This window comes from Eupeodes corollae, chromosome 3 (genome assembly GCF_945859685.1).
Source record: "Eupeodes corollae chromosome 3, idEupCoro1.1, whole genome shotgun sequence".
In the NCBI taxonomy this organism is placed as follows: Eukaryota; Metazoa; Arthropoda; class Insecta; order Diptera; family Syrphidae; genus Eupeodes; species Eupeodes corollae.
Window position 1 is genome coordinate 71,095,733 of NC_079149.1, and position 23,028 is coordinate 71,118,760.

At 29.8% G+C, this 23,028-nt stretch overlaps 1 protein-coding gene across 7 annotated transcripts in view; it reads left to right on the forward strand.

Annotated features, from left to right (window-relative positions):
* LOC129949436 (neurogenic protein mastermind) overlaps window positions 1-23,028 on the forward strand; it is a 160,734-nt gene that overhangs the window by 99,634 nt on the left and 38,072 nt on the right. The window contains exons 1-2 of one of the 7 annotated variants that reach the window (XM_056060898.1): window positions 10,916-10,934; window positions 22,152-22,439. The exons of 4 other annotated variants lie outside the window; for them this stretch is intronic. In XM_056060898.1, coding sequence (XP_055916873.1) covers window positions 22,428-22,439 — 12 coding nt within the window. In that variant the 5' untranslated portion in view covers window positions 10,916-10,934; window positions 22,152-22,427. Of the gene's footprint in view, window positions 1-10,915; window positions 10,935-11,064; window positions 11,256-22,048; window positions 22,440-23,028 lie in introns of those variants that run through there. 2 more of the 7 variants (XM_056060897.1, XM_056060896.1) reach the window with 2 other exon arrangements.

The window sequence follows — 23,028 nt, forward strand, 5'->3', positions numbered from 1 at the left end:
AATTACTCTTGGAGAAATTGTCAAATCCTCGCAAAAGGAATAACCCAACAAATATTTTAGATGATACATGTGGCGTTTTTCTATTTTTTCTTTTTTCGAAGCTGAGCAGAGCATTGAGCAGAGTCTTTATCTTTTCTTCTGCACTAGAGCGACCAGCCTCTTCCGCAATTTTTTTTGTTTGCACGATGCTTTTTTTATAATTTCCCGGCTTTCAAATATCAAATTATTTGTGTTCAGCATTTTACTCCGTTTACTCTGTTTTTTTTTTTATTCTGAGCTCACAGATCGCGCTCTATACATGTTCAGAACTAAAAAAGAAACACGAACTTGAAGCTCTTAACGATCAGAGCTCAAAAAGAAACACAGTTATTTTTTGACAGTTTGAGCTCTGCTCTGAACTAAAAAAAGAAAAACGCCAATGCAGGTATTGAACTCAAGGCCTCTAGCATGGCAGTCCAACACTAACCATAACGCCACAGATACTACGTTAACATCAACAGATTACACGAACAATGTTTGGGTGTTTTCAGTTGAAGTGGAGTGCTATAATGTATGCAATATTTATAACTATTGACTTTAGTCTGAAATCAATTTCCGTGAGGGAGCAACTGTACCCCTGCCCCCCCCCCTGCATACGCCCTTGAGTACATACATACATGTACAGATTTTAACGAAATACATCACAAGGCAATTATTTACATAACAACAAAATAGAACAAAGAAAATATAGATTAAAAGACAGACTTAATGACAATTTTAAATAATGAAATGCAAAAACATACCTAGTTGGAAAAATAAATCAAGTAAAGACCTAAAAGACAGACACACACAAAAGAAGCAGAGAAGTAAGTTCGATTGCTTTTTTTAAAGTAAACGCGCTTAAATTGTTCATTTATCCACCGGAAGTTTAGGTCGCACCTTTTTAAAATGCGTATGTTTGACATAAGACGTAAAATTTATAATTTTAAATACATATACATACACATAACTATTAATGGTAAAAAAAGGTTTTTTTTTTGTTTTGGCTGACAATACAAATTCGTGGTGAATATAAATCTTTTTAACAACAGAGGTTAGTTTAAAATTCATAAAATTTTCTTATATATTGAAAACTTAAATGCTCTTCAACTTAATAAATAATATATATGATTACTTTTTTAATTAACTTAAAAACTTTTTAATTATTTCTGATATTGATTGATGTTTCATTATTATAGTACAGTTATGTATTCAATTCAATAAGTACGTAATTTTAAAATGTCTTCTTTTCAGTTATGGTAACAAATGTAATTTCACCATTAAAATCTTGCAGTAAAAGTGAATATCATTTATTGGTCTTTATTGGAATATTGTTTATTTAAATTATTTTTGCAGCTTAACGTTAAACAATATTAAATCATAAGTAAAACTATTGATTTTTGTATTATAAAAAAGGGAAGTATAATTTTCTTTGCGCATAAGTATTATAACGAGAACAATATTCTTTAAATTTGTTTCGTGTAATATATAGTAAACTACAAGTAAGCAACTATTTTTAAAAATAAATATTTATAACATTATGATAACTAGAATTAAATTTGTACACTTCAATTTGGAATACACTTCACTTCCAGCACAGCTACATGTTAAATCGAGAAGCAAGACAATAAAAAGCAAAAAACAAATATTCGACAATTTTTAGAAGTTATGATTGTTTTATGTTTGTTATTTGATTGATTGATAGCAATCACTTTATAACGGGTCACTCACATTCGTTTGAAAACCTTGTTTCTTTCAGCACTATACCTATTCACTTTGGTTCCATGCCAAAAAAGCATACACCGAGTATTATAGTGACAATATATTCTTATAAACTCGCATCGGAGACGTCACTTTTACAAGAAAATGATCTCATTCTAAACTCTTAGTTATAATTTTTTTTTTTTTATAATTAGCAAACACTAAAAGGGTTTTTTATACCTTTAATTGCTCAAAGGTCCAAATGGACCCGGTTCCGAGATTTCCAATATACAGTGTCGGCCAAAACTAAAACAACTTAATTTGTTGTTTTAATATTTGGGGTAAAATTTAAGCTTACTTTTCTTTATTCAAAATAACAACCTTTTAAAACGCATTATTTTTCTATAGCTAAACCATAAAATATCATTTCTTTTATTAAATCGGTGCTGTCTGTCCAAAACTAAAGACACTTTTTAGAAATAAATCTATTGTAATAATAATCTGGGATAAGATCGGCTAGAGTGATTTTTGATAAAAGACAATCAAATTGATCGAATTTGATCCATGTAAGGTGATAATCAAATTGATAGCTATAAAGCTGTTTCTGAATAGAACTACATTTCTAAGCTAAATTTTTTGTTTAAAAAATATAATTCTTGTATCCGACGAAGCTTACGACATTCTAAAAAAAAACAAGAAAAGACAAAATGTTATTAAATCACAGCTAATTTGATACCTTTATTCAGATACAATAATGTCAACAATGAATTTTGAAAGTTCTTGTCTAAAATTTTTCAATCGAATTGAATTGAGTTGAATCATCTTACACAGATGAAAAGCTCGGTGGTAGCCAATTTGGCTATCATACATGTAAAAGTCGCTTAGGCGGTTTTATCCCCGAATTGACTCTCAAATATTTGCTGAACCAACTTATCAAACTTAAACAATATTTTAGTCATTACTCAGGTGTGCAACATGGCAAGACTTTGTTGAATACTCCTTCAAGAGGCGAAAACCCCTAAACCACACTGTTGGCTGTGATGTCCTGTCCATGTATATGAATTGATTTAAACTATCACATGAACCATTAAATCTAGAAATGGGTAAGGAACTATTTTGTAAAAATTTAATATTTTCAGGTAGGTACTAGGTAGACTGTCAACAACATAAAATTGATAGTAAAAACTGAAATATCTATTTTTTCTTGGTTTAATGCAATTTTTTTTACATCTTGTCATTGTGAATATATAAAAGACTTTAAGTAATAAACAGATATAACAATTTTTTGTAATTTAAAAAATTGGACACCAGAAACAAAACAAATTGAATAGCTTTAGTTTTCGGTTTCACTGTATGTACCCTTAACTTTAAATAATGTGTATTTTTATGTATGTAGATATATATTTTCTTAGTGAAATTTAAAATTTTTCAGCATTGAATTGTTTGACTAAAAACGGCTTTTAATATACAGTAAAAGCTCTCCTGTCATATTGAAGTGATATTCCATACAGTTTAATTCTTTGAAGCGAGCACTCCTTTATTTTAAGTTAAAACTTATAAATATCAATTTTTAATGGTATTCTAAGCTCTTAAAGTGTTTGTCAGAGCCTGCGATAGAAAAACGAAACTCTTATGTGTATGAGCTAAAAGAACGAACACCAATTTTTTGTGATCTGAAAAATATCTAAGTATACGCCGAAGCCACCTGAAAAAGAATTTGATCTTGTTAATATTCTTTTTGCAAAAATTTAAATGAAGCTAATTTAATGGATATTTTTTACTTTAACTATCTTATTTCCCAAAAATGATTAGCAAATTAATTTATGTTATCATTTGCAAGACAATTTATATTTTTGTAAGATAATTTCTCTGTTATGCGACCCTTACTCATCACGATTTCGCAAATTAAAAAATGCAAACTTACAAGAAGTCATGAGGATTTGACTCTATATTTCCGTCTATGGCAAGATGAATTCTTTCAGAAAACAGTAAGTATGCTCATTTCATTGAAATGTATAAATCCAAAGTACAGGGACCCTACTCTGTAATGCGTTTCGAAAGCAAATCCGATTCGAATCTGATATTGGATTCGTTTATGAATTCGTACTCTGTAAAATGTTCGAATCGAATAAAACAATCATTTAGTACTTTTTCGATTTATCGAATACATTTGCCTAGTCTCGAAGTATTTCTTATGAGGTTTGTCAAAGCAAAAATACAAACAAAACAATTCACAAAGAAGACTTTTTTACCCATCACTGCTTTGCAATTGCTACATCTCTCTTCTTAATTCAAGCTTAGAAAGTTCAAGTTAATTTTTTTCATAGTCATTTCGATTTTTGTGTTGAAATTTGTCTTTTGCCAAGGTGTACTTTTTTTCCTTCAAGTCATACGAATTCCACCACAATTTCAAATTTCTTTTGTTTGGTATGCACATTTTTCGCTGATGTTTCGCTGTAATGGAATTTATTTGCTTAAATTTTGAATAAAATTATTACATCCTTACTTATATTTTATCTATTTAACACAACTTAACACAATTTTCCTTTTGTGTCCTTTAAGAACGACCTTCGAATTGCAATTCATTACCTCTCTTGGTGTAGAATAAAAATGTTCGTTATCGAACGCTAATGACAATCGGACTAGATTTTTATCCGCATTAGAAATAGAGAGTACAAAATATTCGTTTTCGAAAATATTTGCTTTCAAAACGCATTACGGAGTAGGGCCCCAGGGTCCAGCAAAAAAACCTCCCGTATTTTTAGACTTTTATATTTAAAGCTATTTATAGATAAAATGGTAATGTTAAAAGTATGTAATTATTTTATTTAATGTTAAATGGCATAGTATTTAATTTAAAATTAAATTGTTTATTTATTTGTCATTGCCTTTTAAAATATGGGAGACCTTTTTGCCGAATCCATCTTTTTGCCGGACCCTGTATTTATAATACTTCAGCAGTCAAATCAAATTGTTTTTCAATACACTTTATGTGGTTTCAAGTTAACCCGGCTTTATTGAATTATACATACTTGTATAGTTTTTGATACTTAACTAAGTTTTAAAGCTCATGTTTCAAATAGAATGTTATATTTTTCAAAAAGAAATTCCACTGATTTCAAATGTCCATTACTTTTAAAGAATCATTAAACTTAAAAATTAATTGATATAATTGAAAACATTTAAATGTGCTAAAAAATGCTTTAAGTCACCTGTTTATTAATAACAGTGTAGCTCTATCTACCGTAGTATATATTATAAACGAATACAAATTCTGGAAACAAGACGCAGACAGTATATAACGCGTTATTTGTTCGCGATAATATTTCAAATGAAATAGGTAGATTACGAACTACTTCTTTCTTCAATTAAAATGTATGGAAATACTTAATTATTGAGAATAAGACCTTTTATTTGTGAAAATCCTAATTATACACATTATAATCAAAGGGAACCAGTTATATACCAGTATTATTATTATTATTATTATTATTATTATTATTATTATTATTATTATTATTATTATTATTATTATTATTATTAGTATTATTATTATTATTATTATTATTATTATTATTATTATTATTATTATTATTATTATTATTATTTTTATTATTATTATTATTATTATTATTATTGTTATTGTTATTGTTATTATTATTATTATTATTATTATTATTATGATTATTAGTATTATTATTCTCATAATAATTAATTTGCTATTTCTTTTGCAATGTCACTAACTCCCTTCACTTAGGTCCTCCGACCTGTTAAGTCTTTACTACGCCTGCACGCCATCGTGTACGGTTTCCGAAGATGTGTTTCAGCTCCCTCCAACTCTTGCCTAGTGACGCTGATTCCGCCTCGACTGTCTTGCGCCATGTGCTTCTCGGTCGTCCATCTCTTCTTCCTTCAGTGAGCGGATTCTTGGCCTGCAATGCAGTCGTTACCTTTCCATTGACACTTACGTCTTCGTTTTATAGAATCTATAGGTTCCTGGCCAGTCCTTCTAAGAAGGACCTCATTTGATGTACGGTTTGGCCAAAAAGTCCTTAAGATGTTACGAAGACATCTATTCACGAAGGTTTTCAGCTTTCTTGTTATGGCTGAAGTAACCTTCCAAGTGCTGCACCCTTTAAGAAGTACAGATTCGACATTTGTGAGAAACAGTCGTAGCTTTGTTCTTAAGCTGATAGAGTTGTTCCTCCAAATTTTTAACAGCGTACTGAACGCCGATTTTGCTCTGCCGATGCTGCAGATGCCGTCTTGTTCGGTTCCGCATTCGAAGGAAACGATACTTCTAAGGTATTGAAAGCTCTCCACTTCTTCCACCGTTTGCGAGAAAATATTTATTTGAGAGGAAAGTCGGGTTCCGAGGCCAATCATTTTTGTTTTGCCGGAATTAATTTTCAGCCCCCCAACTTCTGCTTCTCTCTTCACACTTGTTGTCATTTGATGGAGATCCATGATCCTATAAAAGAGTAAGCAAACATCTGCTTCGTTATCCAAGTGCTTTAATTAGGATGTCAAAGTCCATTGTATTCCTCTGCTACCAGACACAGCTGAGCGCAGTACATCGCTTATCACCAACAAAAACAATATTGGCGATAGAATACAGCCCTGTCTGACTCCCCTTCGGATTTCAAAATCATCTTGAATCCATCATATGCTGCTTTAATAATAGCAATTAGTTTTTCTGGGATGCCTCTCCTCCGCAAAGCTAACCAGATATACTCCCTGTTAAAGCTATCAAAGGCCTTCTCGAAGTCGATGAACAGCAGGTGTAGTGCATCTGTTCAATAATGATCCTCAGGGTGTTAATACGATCAATAGAGGAGGATCCAGCGCGAAATCCTGCTTGTTCGGCATGGAGTGTGGCCTCAAGGTGTTCTCTGATGCGTTCAAGTATAGCTTTTGCTACTATCTTGGCAACGGCTGGTAGAACGCAAATTCCTCTCCAGTTTTCGCACTTTGTAAGATCTCCTTTTTTTGGGAGCTTGACGATCATTTCCCTTCTACCACTCATGGGGGAAGCTCTCGGTGGTCCGGGTTTCTTTTATGAGAGGATGAAGCAGTTCGGTTCATGACGTTGGCGCTGCTTGTAAAAGCTCAACGTGGCATTGAAAAATGCGGTGCCGTTCTATCACCGCGCATTAAAAATTACGCAATTGTGCAGCGTGTACTACTTAGACTTACTCAAAAAGTACGAGCCGTAATTGTCGAATAAAAATAAACATTTAATAATAAAACAAATTAAACGTGATACAAAACATGTAATTACCACCCTGAATTATGGACTCTGTACCATTTAGTATTTCTTGATATAATTCAATTTAATCGTTTTGTACTCCCCATTGCTCATCGCCCACCATAGAATCTTACCTTTTCCTTATTTCGCTTTTTAATAAATTTTTACAAGGATTGACTAGTCAAAAACTTCATTTAGCAAAACACAAGTGAGTTACAGTTTTTATTAATTGTGATCCTTCTTGCAAAAATCATAATATGTTTGCGTGGATTTTCAACAATTCCGACAATTTTCTTTTAATTTCAATTTTAATATTTTTTGGGGGTGAAATAGCTAGTCTGTTTTTATTTTACCAATATTTCTTCTGACCAATATTTTTGTAAATGAATCTTTCCCTTGTAAAACAATTCTCTATGTTGTGACGAATTTTGTTGATAATGCGACAATAGGATACCCTCGACATGCCGTTTGTAAACACCCAAGGTATTCCCGATCTTATCCTGTCTTAATTGAGATTTATGTATAGATGTAGGTACATCGGTTTCAAAAATACTCCAAAATGTCATTGAATAAAACTGAATCAACTACGAGTAGGTATACTTACAATATCTCACCAACGAACGTGAAAAACTGACTAATTCTGTTTAAATACTTGCACTGTATAATGCAACAGTATTTTCCTGTATAATGATGCTGGAATACCTATATATTTTTTAACCTGTGTTAAATACACCTATATACCTATATTATGTATTACATATGCATGTTTTTTTATTCATGTACACAATCATAGAAAAGAAGGAAACTAATAATCGCAGATTTTAAATCAATGAAAAAACACCGCAGAGAAAAGACTCTCTTTAATTCAAGATTCAAATTCAATCGTTGCAAGTTGCAACCAGCGCAGCCCAGCAACTTTTAGTACACAAATATGGCAGCCCACCGACCGGTGAAGTTCAATATTGAATAACAAAGTTAAAAAACAAAATGAGAAGAGAAGAGAAAAGACTAGGAAACCATTCCTGTTGCCCTGGTTTTTCGGCTGCAATATGAAATATTTGTTTCTGTTTTCATCTGTACTTTGCAGAAATGCAAACTATACATACATACATATGTTGCGCCAGTCTATTAGAACAGATCAGATAGATATAAAACAATGTATACATACACATATGTATGGTTATAGTTACATAGGCTTAGACGACCAGACCACGACGCAAACGAGACGAACGTATACTATGCAGATCAAAAGCGAACTATGCGCATTTGCGATGAAATATCATAATAAAGTAGAATAAGTTTAACAAATATTAAACGTCATGTATCTACATTCTACATTTATTTGGAAAACAGTGCTGCCAGAAAAATATGAGTAGGTATTAGGGATCTGCGAAATGTAATGTTTATATTATTTTTGAAAGTTATAATTTTTCAATTTCAAAAATAAATATTAAGAAATTCTAATTTGTACTAAGTCGTTTATTTTTGGAAATGTAAATATAAATGTAGTTTCCAAAGTTTTGCAATATTGTGTCTTAATTTCGGGCTAAATTATCTTGTTTGAATGATTATACCAAAAGCTAGTTTAATTTTAAAGAAAAAGACAATTTTCGTAAATGATGAGATATCGGCAAGTGTCTGAAATGTTATCTTATTCTAAAAAAGTAAACTAAAAAGCAAACTTAAATATTTACCTTCACAATTATTAATATGGAGTTTGTGTCACTTGGATTGTGATATTCAACCGAAACTTTCTCAGTTGTTAAAAAAATTACAATTTTTCTAACCGTTTTTCAAATAATTGTTTGCATTTTTGGAGAACGAAAAACCAACAGCTGTTTTTTAAGAGATATAGGAAGGACTTCGAAATGGTAACGTTTTTTCAACTGGAGGCCATTTTGTCTGCTGTCAAGTGATTTATTTTTAGTTTATTTTGGCATTTCGACATGAATAGACTGACAAGACTTCCAAATTATGCAAATTTATTTTGAAAACCATCATGGTATTTTTTTTACCGTAATCAGTTAAGCGATGAAGACGTGAAAACGTATTTGCAATGATAATAATCCTCAAGTGTATGTTAACACTGAAACATCCACAAAAATTGACTTTTGACTGTTTGTTTTATGGGTTGCTGGAATAATTGGTCCGCACGTCTTTAAAAAGAATGCTAGCGAAGACGTTGTGCTCAATGGTCACCGCTATAGAGCCATACTAAATTTCGTTTATCATTTAAACAACCATGATGTAACACACCACAATTTATTTATTGAAGAAAACATTTGGTAACTGCATATTTTTATCTTACTGTCCCGTGAATTGAGCTTTAAGATTATGCGATTTAACTCCACTTCCAACGCCGATAAGACCGAAAAGATTGACCAATTGGAGACCAATATTTACCACAAATGTTGGAAAAAGTCATCGAACAATGGTCCTCAAGATAAGACTAGTGCCTACGTAGTCAAGAGATTCTGATTGGCTAAATCTAAGTACAAATAATGTAGTTGAAATTTCCCATCCGACGTAGTGTAAAAATGTCTGCTATAAAAAGTTAGTGCACACTGGTTTGGCGTTTCACAATCAGCTGCTTGGAATTCAAATTGATATGAATCTTTCGGTATTTTAATACAAATATAAATCAATTATATTATGTCTTCTATGTGGTTTTATTGAATTAAAAAAGAAAGTAAAACTATTTAAGGTTCTGAAAACACAAATGCTTTTTATTTTATATATTTGTATTTGTCATTAATATGACAGTTCCGGATTGACTAGCTTTGTAGTGCAGTTTTGCATGGTGCACAATGCTGATTGAATTTTAACTACGTAGTCACTATCTTCGTGAATGCGCCCAATGTTCTCGTATAAAAGTCATCTTTGTTTTATACATTCAAATTAAATTAAATACGAAAATAGGAATAAAAGGTAAAGTAAAAAGAAATGATTCACGGCAGACAAACTTTAAATTGTAAGCTTGATACTAAACATAAAATGTTCTTTAATTAAGTTCCAACTTTATCATGGTTAATCGATTTTCTTAAAACTTATTACTTTTTTGAAAAATATAACCGAGAAAATTAACCGACTACATATGTAGAGAAAGAAATGTTGATAGTTTCCTCTTAAATGTCTTGAGAAACACGATGACGCTAATGACTTGCAAATCAGTGCATGTACAAACATTTACCTGCAAATAACAGATTCTTCATGTAAAAAACTAAATTTGAAATATATGGTATTCAATACACAAAAAAACTGAGAGTAAGGTAAATGACAGCGAAACCTGAGACTAAAAACTTATTCAAGTCGTAAAATACATTTCGTTTGCAACATTTTATATAAAAAGATAAACTTAATAATTTACATATGTATTATAAAAATTGTCAATTACTAAATGTTGTAATGTATCTATTAAATATAATTAAATATATACAAATGATAGAGCTTATTGCAACATTTAGGAAAACAGTCCATGTTTATTAAGATGCAAACGCTTCACAATTCATCGACTTTCGCCATATAAACAATGTTGGACTACATTATGTCCACTGCAACATTGTCATGTTTTGCAACCTACAACTCCCAAGTGCGCACCATTAATAGGTTTTCCTTTTCATAGGTAAATCAAAGTATTAACTTTGTTTCATTTAGCGTAAACGAAACGTCATTTTGTTTGTATTGCTTTGATTTTGATTTGTTTTTCTTTAGAAATAGAATAAAACTTCATTATATTTTCCTGAAGCAAAAGCTAAAGCGCCTTCGAATAGGAAAAGTTGCACGGCAATATCTTGACAATCCGTATGTATAACGCTGAAGCTGATAGACAGATACAAACTAACTGAACTTTGGGTGGATTTGAGTTTTCAGCTTTTCGGAATCGTCTTGTCGGGTAGTATTCAACTGACAGCGATACACACGACAACGATGAGAGTGCGAATCGCTATTTTCCTCTCAGAGTTGTGTAGTAAGTTGTTCTGTAATCTCCTGTGAAGAATCTTTTAGATACAAAATTATCCTCCTTCTTGTGTGTTGTGCTTCTGCTTAGCTACTTCGACTGCTAGTGAATTGTTTTGTAAATTCTCGGTACGGTACTTTGTGTGATATTTTGTTGTTTCGTTGCAAGAGTAGTTCCGAATTTTTGTGCAAAGCAAACAGAAAAAGTGAGACAGAAAGCAAAAAAAAAAAAAAAAAAAAAAAGTGAAAAGAATTATGTACCCGAGATAGTAAAGATTGAAGAGCAGCAGTGGTGAATTTTTCTTCACTTTATTTTCTCTTTATTGAACAAGTAAAAGAAAATTGGGAACAATAGTTTTTTCTTTTATCATTTATTATGTTTTATGCAATCGACATCTTCTTTCCCTCACTTCGGCCAGCTTCAAGCTAAATTGCTCACATTTTGTTGGTTAGACGAAGAAAACTTTGAGTGAGGCGGTAAAGGCAGTGCAAATTGGGTTTAAAGCGGGAGTTACTAAAACTACCACTGTTTTGTTGATGTTTTTATTTCGACCGCTTTTGGAATGTGGGTGGTTTGAAATTATGCTCTTTTGTTTATGTCTTCGTTCAACACATTACAAAAGATATCACCCCAGTAAACATTTTGTATTTATTATTTATACCTATACAATTGTTATTTACAAGTTAATTTAATCATTATAATCAAGCTGAAAGTTCCTATAGTGATTAAAAATCTTTTTGTTTTTAATTACTGTAGGTACCTATGTAAGAAGGTGTATAGATATTTTTGATTTCTCGTATTTTCTTTTTGTTTATTATGTGTATGGCCTAAAAACTGTAAAAGATTTTTTGTGTCAAGGTTTTTTTTAGCTCATTCATAGGTTTTTTTTCATACATGTACCAGACCTATATATTTTTTGTTTGACTCACTTATTTCGACAAGCCTGATTGAACGGTGACTTTAAACCATCTCTCTTTTAAAAGAATTTTTAATTTCTCATATAGGTATATGTATGTAGGTGTACCTACTCTTTATGTAATCATTCAAATTATTTTCAATTGTGTGATTTTATGGAACATAGACCTACATACATATGTACACAGGTACCAATGTATTTAATATTATGCAGCGGACAGAAACTTAAAATTCTGAATTTTTTTAAAACGAATTATTGACGTTAGTTTAGGTTTTAAAATAAAATAAAAAGAAATAATATTAAACAAAATAAAATACAAATGAAATAAATAATAAAGGGAGTAGATAGATGTTTTTTTTATCCTAAAGCCATTTTAAAGAGCATAAATAGGTAGGTAGGTTTTTAATGTAGTTATTAAATTATTATTTCAAACCGTTTTCCTTAAAATTTTGAACTTACAGATTGTATCGTACAACTTTTTGATTGAGCAATTTGTAACTTATGGATATTGTAACAAAAAACCGAAAAAAAAAATTTGGAAAAGTAAAATCAAAGACAAAATTTAAGATAGACTCAGATATACAAAACGTTTGACAAACAACGGAAACAGTTTAAAAGAGAGTGGACAAGCATGTAATGAAAGTGACAGAGAAACAAACAGAAAACTGACAGAGTTAAAATAAACTGATAGTCCATCAACTTAACATTAAGGAAGCAAACATACAGCAACAGAAACAAAACACAGAATAACATAGAACGTTAAACAGAGATCCAAACTGATAGACAAATAGCCGGGACAGAAGATACAAAAAAAAACAGATTACGTAGACAGAACGAACATACATAGTGAAGCAAAACTGGAAATACAAAAACTAAAGCAGAATCACAGATATTTGTACCAACCCAAAGTGTAATGAATTGCATTTAAGTAGGTATAATATTTAGGGTTTATGTACTGTACATATATATATAAACAATTATTTAACTAAATACGAATAGTATAATTTTGTAAATTTTTTAATATGTTGCAGAAAAAAATTTGTTTGAGTTTGAGAAAATTAGAGTAGCTTTCAATAAACTTTCACTCGATAACATTAAAAGTGGGCTCCGAAAGCATTAAGCCAATTAGTTTATTCATCGTGGATTATCTTTAAAACCTATGATTATTAACCTTCGTATCTCTCGAACGTACTTGTAAATCAAAATGCTACTTCGAGACGTTAGTTTATGAATTATTTTTTATTTGCCGGTTTCAATTAATTAGTGCCATTGAACCAGAACCATATTTTGTTAAACCTATCCCGCTATGAGCAAACTACCCCTAAGACTGATCTACAAACACAGGCGTATATACGTCATAGCTATAACATTTAAAGACATAGGTAAATAACTTTTGAAATGTGCATTAAATAGAAAAATGTTTTCCTATATAACTTCTTAAACATATAAAGAAGAAAATTACTTAATTTATTAAATTTGTACCTTCTTGTTTATGTTTCACGATTGTGAGAGCTAACCTTTTTGTTTGTATTCCAAATGGATATTTTATCGACATGATTTCAAATCAAAAATATCATAAAAAATATGATTAATCAAATATACTTTTTGCAATAATAAAAAGATTTAATTTTTTTTGTCCAAATACGATTAACTTTATTGAAAGTAAAAGCTTTTTTCAGCAGCTTATGCGGTGTCCCTTTGTCTGTCTTCTCCCTCTGATCTAGTTTTATTTATGTTTTAAAGCTCAAATAGGGTTGCTTCTTTCTAAAATAAGATTTGTAGATCCTTGGCTTTTAATTTAAGCGTTGGAATGGTTGTTTTTTAAGTTATTTGTTGGTCGTTATGTAAAGGAATGCCTTATTATTTTCTTATACCTATAAAACTGTACTGAATATTTTTGTGATTGTTGGATGTAAAACTGAGAATTTGAAATTAACAAAAATAATGTCTGCAATAGACTAATATTGCATAAGTATTTTTAATGGACAATTAGCATTCTCTTTTTTATTGAATTGAATATTTTCTTGTTTAGAAGAACCACACTGAAATGTTAATATATTTTCAATCGGAAGGTTAAAGGTCAAGGTGGCTCGAATTATGATGATTATACAAAATTCTTAAACTAACTTCTATTGTCGTTTTATTTTAAGTTTTAAGGATTTTCTTTCACTACCCTATAAATAATAAGTTACGTGTATATAGCTATGCATAAAGTTAAATATAAGAAATTAAAAAGAAATGACTTTAGGGATTAATTATGTGTTTGATAAAGAAATATATATGAATAGATGTACTCTAGTACCCGTGGCATGATGGTTAGTACGTTAAACTGTCATGTCAGAGGTCTTGGGTTCGATCCCTGCCTGTGCCATCTAAAGTCTTTTCACGGGTACTGCCTCTTACGATGAATTGACAAATTCTCCAAGAGTAACTCTTGTCATGAAAAAGTGCTTTCTCAAATTAGCCGTTCGGATTCGGCATATAAACTGTAGGTTCCCTCCATTCCTGACAACATTACTCGTACACAGGAATGGTTGATAGTTGTAAGTCACTAGGCCCTAGTTCTCAACGGACTGTTGCGCCACCCAATTTATTATTTATTTAGATGGACTCTAGTGAGGAATATATCACTTTCATGTATCTAGGTCTTTTAAAATGCGTTTGAGTGAAATACGATGTTAAAGGTGCCAAGATTTCGAGATATGAGCATTTAAATTTTACAGGCCGGATATTGAACATAGGCTAATATATTATTTAGTTAAAGAGAAATCTCTCAATTTATTTAGCTAAATTTGCTAAAAGTACATAAAATATATGTTATTTACAATGGCATTGGCATTTTAATAGATTATTTAACATTAAAATAGATTGTTTAACAAAACTTATTATTTCTTTTTCAATTCGAAGTTATTAGTTACTTGTTTAACATTATTTTTTAAATCATTGAAAAGCTTAAATCCTTTATATATCAAACTATTTTGTGATCTTTACAGTAGAACAGAACTCATTTATTTTATTTATTTTGTTTTTACACTGTTAATGAAGAATTTATTAAACCTTTTTGCTAACTCTTTGTTATCTGTGATAACATCAATGTTTTAAGGGTTCTCCACGTATCTTTTTGATTGGAACAGTTTGATAGATTTATTTTTATATGGTTATTTTTTGCACGGTCAAGTTCTTTGGAATATTTATTTCGAATATTTCTGAAATAACACCAATCGTCTAGACTATTTGTAAAGATAGCTTTTCTTTTTGCGACACGTTTTTGAATTTTAAGCGAATTTAAGTGCTGATTAACCCATGGGTTTTTATTTTTTCTTATTATCTTAACTTATTTACAAAATTTCCCTCAGTTTCGTTAACATCAGTACCATCATACAAATTTATACGACTTTTATCAAATGTTAATAGTAACTTAGCTTGGAATATTTCAAAATCTGTACTTTCTTAAGTTTTGGTTCAGGATATGATTTTTCTCTAAGGGGAAGTTTTACGCAAATGGATTCATGATCTGCAATATTAAAATCACCATTTACTTTAGTTATCAGCTGAAAACAATTTGAAACAACATAATCTATTAAAGTTCTAGAAGTACTCGCTATTCTTGTTGGTTCATTTATCATCTGGGTATATCCATTTTCAAGAAGTACTTTATAAAAATCGCGTTTATAAATATTATTTTTATCGAACCAGTTATTCATCATTACATTTCTTTAATATTCTATGCTCAAAAAGTTCTTAATTTAAATAAATATAGTGCTACTATTTGGGTTCTATTAACCAGTTATCATTTATTATAAGTAATTAATGAACAAATTTTATATTTAGTTTACTTTAAAAAAAATGTTATCTGTATTAGGTACACAAGTTATAAAAAATCATCCTTATTGACACTTTAATAACGTAATTATTTATTTATCTTAATGAAAAGAATCAAAAGCAAGTTTCTTACATTTCGTTGAATCTTAATTTTTCACCTGATGAATTTGTCAAGTTCCGAACTGCCAAATTATACCAAGTGGCTAAATGGGTCTGCAGTGAATTAAATACTTTAGATATACATATGTACATTCACACATTATTTCGAATTCTTATTATTTAGAATAATTGAAAAAGTAGTCGGGTGATAGGCATTGGAGGGTACTAGTAGTCATGCCTTATATAATTATAAATATTTAAATTCATTGTTCGATTTTGAAAAGAATTGGGAAGAATTATTTAAAATAATTTTGCTTTTGAATAAGTGTAAATATTGTGTTTTCAAATTGATAAATTTAGAATTAAAAATTTGCAGAACTGCTTATTTATGTTTTTTACTATTCAACTTATCTTTGTTTTATTTTTAATTACACTTTTTCATTTTCTTCTACTAAGTTTGAAAAATAAATCCATTCTTTTTATTTCACTTTTCTTCCTAAAGAAACTTTATTCTAGAAATATGTATTCACATATCTATCTGAAGCCTAAAAGAAATAACCAAGCTATTAATTTTCACGGTTTCTCATAACTGCATTGTACATAAGCCTGTCAATAAAATGATTTGCAAATTAATTTTTGGTGGTTAGTTATTTTTTTTTTTTTTGAAAAAGAACATAAATGGCATTTCAAATCTCTAACTAACAGTTGAAGTGGAACCAATTTTGGATCTTGGTTTTGTGGTTTTGATATCAGCCGAGATTGTTTCTTGAAAAAGAGACAGTTCTCCTAAAAAGTTTTATAAACTTTCCAAAGGAAGTTATTTTATGGGTCCCGATTTGTCAAATTCAAAATTTTGACATTTCTCGACGTTGTCTGTGCGTGCGTGTGTACGTAGGTTCCAGACGTTTTTTCGTCGTCCATAGCTCAACAACCAGAAGAGATATCAACTTCAAATAAATGTTGTTATACGGTAATAATGTAGAAAGATGCAGAAAGGGCTCTCAAGAAAATTGTGTAGGTGTTTTTTTTACCACAGCAGTTTAAAAAAGAGGTGAACATTTCGGTTAACCCTAAATATCTTACGAACCAAAAAAGGTAGAGACTTGAATTAAATTTTATATAATATATTGTAACGTGGAACAAGTATATTTTTTGAAAAAAATCCAATCAACGGTTTTTTTTATAAATCAACATTGCTGACAAAAAATTGTCACCTCAAAAATTTTTATCTCCTAAACTATTTTGTGCAACAAAAAAAACGTTTTTAACATCTGGTAAAATTTTGAGAAAAATCGAATATTCAGTTTTTTTTATAAAAAATAAAAACCCAAAAACCATTGCTCAAAGTTGGTAAAAATGGAATTTCGACTCAAATATCTTTTCGAAAAACATTATGGCTTCCAACTAATTTTAATTTATAAAAAATATTGTTTTCAACATTCTGAACAATTTTGAGAAAAATCGGATTGACAGTTTTTTTTACAAATTAAAATCCTTAACAAAAAAATTAATAAAAGTTGGTAAAAATTGATTTTTGACTCAAATATATTTTCAAAACTTTGAGATATTGGCTTGGAACTACTTTAATCTTTTAAAAAATATTGTTGTCAATATTCAGTAAAATGTTGACAAAAATCGAAATGATTAATTAAAAACCTAAAAAAAATATAACCAAATTTGGGAAAAATTGACACAAATAGCATACATTATTTATTTAACTTGTTTCTTTAAAAGAAACTGTTTCTTTAAAAGAAACATTAGAATTTATGGTTCGAATTTGTAATAATACTTATTATTACTACTACTACTGTACTATTACTATTGCTATACTTATGTATGTAACAAGAATATGAATGAAGACATTCTTACATGTAACCTCTTGCTTATCACATGGTGTCAGAAGTGGGAAGTTTGACATAGTGGCGGTAGTGGAACTAACGTAACCATGAAATATTTTCCTTCGTAAACTTATGTGTGACATTTGGATGAAGAACTTAATGTAGACATTGATTCCAATTTCAATAATTTATAGTCACCAAGTTCATTATTATGATGATTTGAAAGTATGAAATATACATATGTAGGTATTTTTTAATATATATATTTCACAGTTTATTACTACAGAGCTTTATTGCCTGCACGTAGTTATTGCTGGCTTTATATTTCTGGTGCTTGCTTTTGTATAGTATCCATTTTCTTTATTTTTCTTTAATCAACATAAAAATTAAATTACAAATTCGCACGTTAACCTTCTTCTTCTTGTTTTGTTTGTGTGTTTTTCTTAAAATCAAATCGAAATCAGTGTTGCCACTTAATTGAAATTAGATTATAGAACTTCTGTATTGCTTAGAGTTTCTTTCCTTTTTCTCTGTAATTGTTTTCTAAAACGAACAGAATTCGATTGTTTGAAATGTTTAGATAAAAATTAAGTTTTTTTTTCAATTTGAGTCCTTGAAGCGCAATCGGTAACGAAAAATATGAACATTTTTTTGCGGTGGGGTATCTCAAAAAAAACCATTCCAAGCGTTGCAGGACCGACTCAGTATATGCAAACGCCGTAGGTCTTTTAATTAATTTAATTTAGTAAAGGTTTCAAGAACTTCGAAATTATGGCATCATTGAAAACCTACAAGAATAATATTTAATTCAATTAAAATGACCTTTCTTTTATGTAAACTTCTACAAAAACTTAAATTATCACTTCTTGAAATCAAAACTGAAGACATTAGCTGATAACATTATTTGTTCCCCTAAGAATACGAAAATCAGTTAGGTACAATTGTTTCAAAAAAAAACATCATTATTTAATACTACATATTTGAAATTTTGTTAACAAATTAGAATACATATTTGTTGCTCCATATAATATAAACATTTCCGGCAATTGCTGTACATTTTGAAAATTAACAATCAGCAAATAATTTTAAAAATTTTAACAAAAAAGAGGTGACGAAGTTTGCAACCACGGTCTTAAAATAGAAAAAAAAAATGTGATTTTTAAAACTGATACAAAAATTAAGGACAAAATTAGATTCTATGAAATACGTTTGTTTAATAGCAAATAGAGTATACTGTTTGTGTTAAGCTTCAAATTAGGAAAAAATTGAAGAATACATATTATTAGTTTTTAGAAGCAAATTATGTAAACAAAAAAAGAGTCAGACTGGCAACGCCGCCGTGCCGCGGGTCTACCATTTGAGGCTTTGGTGTTGTGTGTATGTCGTTGGACTGTGGTGAAATACCGCAATCTTTCGTCCGGCGCTCGTCGCCAACAAAGTCATAGTCTTTTTGTTATGATTGGTGGTGGTGGTGCTTGCCTGAATGTACGTACCGTACTTAAACTGCTCTGTATCTGTTGCTGCTTTGTATTACAGCTTTTTTGATGTTCTGTAATTTATTTCGCCTTTAAGTACCTATCTATTTTGCTGTGGTTTCGGAACATCTGAGTCAGTAGTATAAAATGTATTATTTCTCTATTTAGTTTTTGTTTTTAATTCTATGAATCTCGATTTGAGTCGACTTACATACATATGTATGTGCACTTCATTTTCGTGAGCCTTTTGTTGATTCTAAGCCATTTAAAAAAGCTAGTATACCCACACAAATGCAAAATGAGAGTTTTTGTTGCCTGTTGGTGATTGACTTCAATTTAATTACACTTCCACTCATTTTACAAAACGTTCTGAGAATTGTTACGAACTCAGATAATGCGCCTATATAAATAGATGTAGAGAAGCTAGCCAGTCAGAAATAGATGGGTAGCTAAAGAAGGAAATTATGTTCAAAACATTTTGCATTTCCTTTCTCTATTTGTTTTTCTTTTTTGTTTCTCTTCTTATCTCATATCACTTTATATTATTTTCGTTTCGTTAATGGGTTTTTATTTCGTTTTAAAATTGCTCAATGGAACTCCCTGCAGAATTGTTGCTTGGCCAGATGTACATATATGCGGGTTAAAAAGCATCAAAAATGAAAACATGCCCTTTGTTTATATTGAGAAATAAAGGTACCTTAGATATAACAGTGTTAGAGTTGCACATTTTGTAACCAAGTAAAAGTGCTTAAGTGCGCTATTGATATTAATTTTACTTAAGTATATGTTTTAATAGAATAAGTAAGAATATTTAATGGATCTACATAAATATAAAAATCATAAATTTAGGTATTTCAATTTTTCATTGAATAATAAAATAAGAAACTCACATATAAGAAACACCCTGTTATTAGAAAGTCATTTTAACGTCGAATATCTACAGCGGTGGACACGAATTAAGCACATTGAAAAGAGTAGAAGTATTTTTCTGTTTTCGATTCTTTATTACTTGCAATATTTTCATTTTTATGTTGTTACTATGACTACTTTATATGGTAATAAAAATGTGTAAATGATTAAAAAGTAAAATACAGTTTTGCTAAAAATAAAGATTGTTTGTGATTTGATTTGTTTTTAGCTTTTCATAAATTTAGCCGGTTTTGCAATTAAAGAGTGCATTTTTAATTGTTGTGTTTTTTTAAAAAGAAAATAATAATTTTTGAGGTAGTTAAATGTTCCTTAAATTATCTACATTAAAGAAAATAAAACAAACTTAATTAGTCATTGCAAAAGGAAAATGGTGCTCAAAGGAAAAAATAAGTCTGATCTTGAAAATGAAGGAAGCTATTTTATAATGCCCTTCATCATTTAAAAAAGCTGGGAGTGATTGAAAACGTTAAACAAAACCTCCGGGCCTGAAAGACAACTACAAAGGAACATAGAATTATTTATAGGTTATCGACCAAGGATCCGTTTAAGATCTCCAGTGACATTCGAAGCAACTTTCAACGAACTATGCAGTAAATTTTTCCTCAAGGACCATAAGACGATTAAATGAAAACAATCTACAGAGAAAACTGCTTGTATCAAAAAAAATCTGGATCTAGGTTACAGTTTGCCAATGCTCACCTAGACACACCAATTAGTTTTTGGAAAAACGTGTTCTGGAGCGGTGAATCCTAATTCTGCCGGTTCAGAACACGGTGGAGGCAACATTATGGTCTGGTCTGCTTTTTCATGGCACGGCGTTGGCCCCATCGTAAAAATTGACAATAAAATTTACCATAACGTGCACAGAGATATCCTTTTGGATCATATGATACCCTACGCAGAACACAATTTGCCGTTATTATAGCGCTTCATGCACGACAACGACCCTAAACACACTTCAAAGTTAGTAAAGTGTGCCTTAGAGGTTAACAAAATCGACGTTTTGAAGTGGCCAGTACAATCACCCAATCGAGAATCTTAGTTGAAAGTTTGCCAAGAAGAATCGCTTCTGTACTGCAAAATAAAGGGTTCCCTACTAAATAGGTACCAAGAAAAACTTAGAATTGATAGCGGTAAGTAAAATGTTATTAAGAAACTGTTGAATGTGTTAAATTCGTGTCCAGGCGAAAAATTGATGTTTCTACATTTCATATTTTTTTCTTCTTAGAGATGTTAACATATTTGATGAAGTACTATGAAAACATAGTGCTATGCATATGTAATGTAAATAAAATATAACTAATTTCATAATAAGAAAACAAATTGAGAATTAAATGGAAAACAAATTGAAAATTAAATGGAAAACAAATTGAAAATTAAATGGTTTTTATTTTCTTTAACAAGTGTGCTAAATTCTTGTTCACCACTGTTTGTCAGAACAACTTCGTCTTACATAAGTTTAATGAATACATGCATACATACATATCTATGTATCCATTGGTATACGAAATTCGTCTTTTGTACATCGGTGTTTCTTATACAGGTTGTCCGGTAAAAATTATTATTATTATTCTACAAAATTATTCAATTTTTTTAAACGTTTTTTGACTTTTTTACATAACTAAAGTATAAAATTTGTATTAATTTTAGAACTTTAAAAAGAAGAAGCTAAGTGTCTCTTGTATATTATTTTATTTGTTCAAGATAAAAAAACTTTTTTTTTCATCAATAATATGATTATTTTAAGCAAAGAAGAAAAGTTTTGATTTATTGTTCTCAAAATTGATTTGAAAATAACTTTATTACCTACCAACATTTTATTTAGTAATGAATGAGAAATACATGTATTGGCCATATTGATTTTGACTTGTAGCTTTGTAGAACATAAATTTAGCAAACATCAAACAGTTTTTGTTTAAGATTTAGAAATTGGGGTGGTTTTTCACTGCAGGCTGCCAAAATATTGCTTTTACTTTTGTCTTACACAAATAAATTGGGGTTGATTGATATTTGATTACTCATTATTATATTCTATCTCCTCAGAATAGTAAATATTTTGTGTTTTTTGATTTAAAAAAAAAACTACTACTAACACAAGTTTGTAGACATATATAATCTAAAAATTTACGATTAAAACAAAAAAAAGCCAAATAGGAAAGAAGATGCTCAGAACATTATAAAGAAAAGCAAACAAATAAATTGAATGTTTGAAAGTTAATTTTAAAAAATGAAGCACATTACAATATAAATTCAGTGGAAAAGAAATTTTAAGTGTGAAAGGGGCTGTAAAAACAAACATTAATTAACAATGATAAAATATTAATTTATATCACAATCGAATGCATCTACAAAAGTAAATAATTAAGGTCTCACCGCTGATTTGTTTACGAAAGTTGAATTAAATCCAGATCAACGATTTTTAATGAATATTTGGGTAAATATTAAAAGATTTTTTAGATTTTATTTGTATAAAACAGAAATAATTACTGAAAACACATTGTTATCATTGTATGTGCGCAAAAATCCATGAACAGCGAGCGATTGCAACGTTTTATTCAAAATTAATTAATTAAATTAATAGTTTTATTTAGATGTGGTTGTATCTAAATCAAAGAAGCGAATTCGAATATGTTCGGATATGTTGAGTGCTATCGTTTTTTTGTGTCCGTTGAATTTTTATTTTATTTCTCTTCACTTAAATATAAATAAAAATAAAAGAAATGTGTATTATATACATTTCTTTGTTCCTTGCCTCAATACAAATCTTTTTTAACAACTTTCTTTAAATATATTTTTTACTGAATTGTTTGTTAGCATTCCATATCCTGCTCGACTTTAAAATAATATAAAAAAAAAAACATTTATACCTACTGCATATATGCATCGAAATAGTTGACCAAAGTTGACGCCTTCGACATTATCAACTACCAACCCAGAATGATCGGTGTTGTCTTTTGCTCAACTCTTTTTAATCATTGGTCCAAATATACAATTTTATTCGTTACTCGTATTCTTAGAGTATC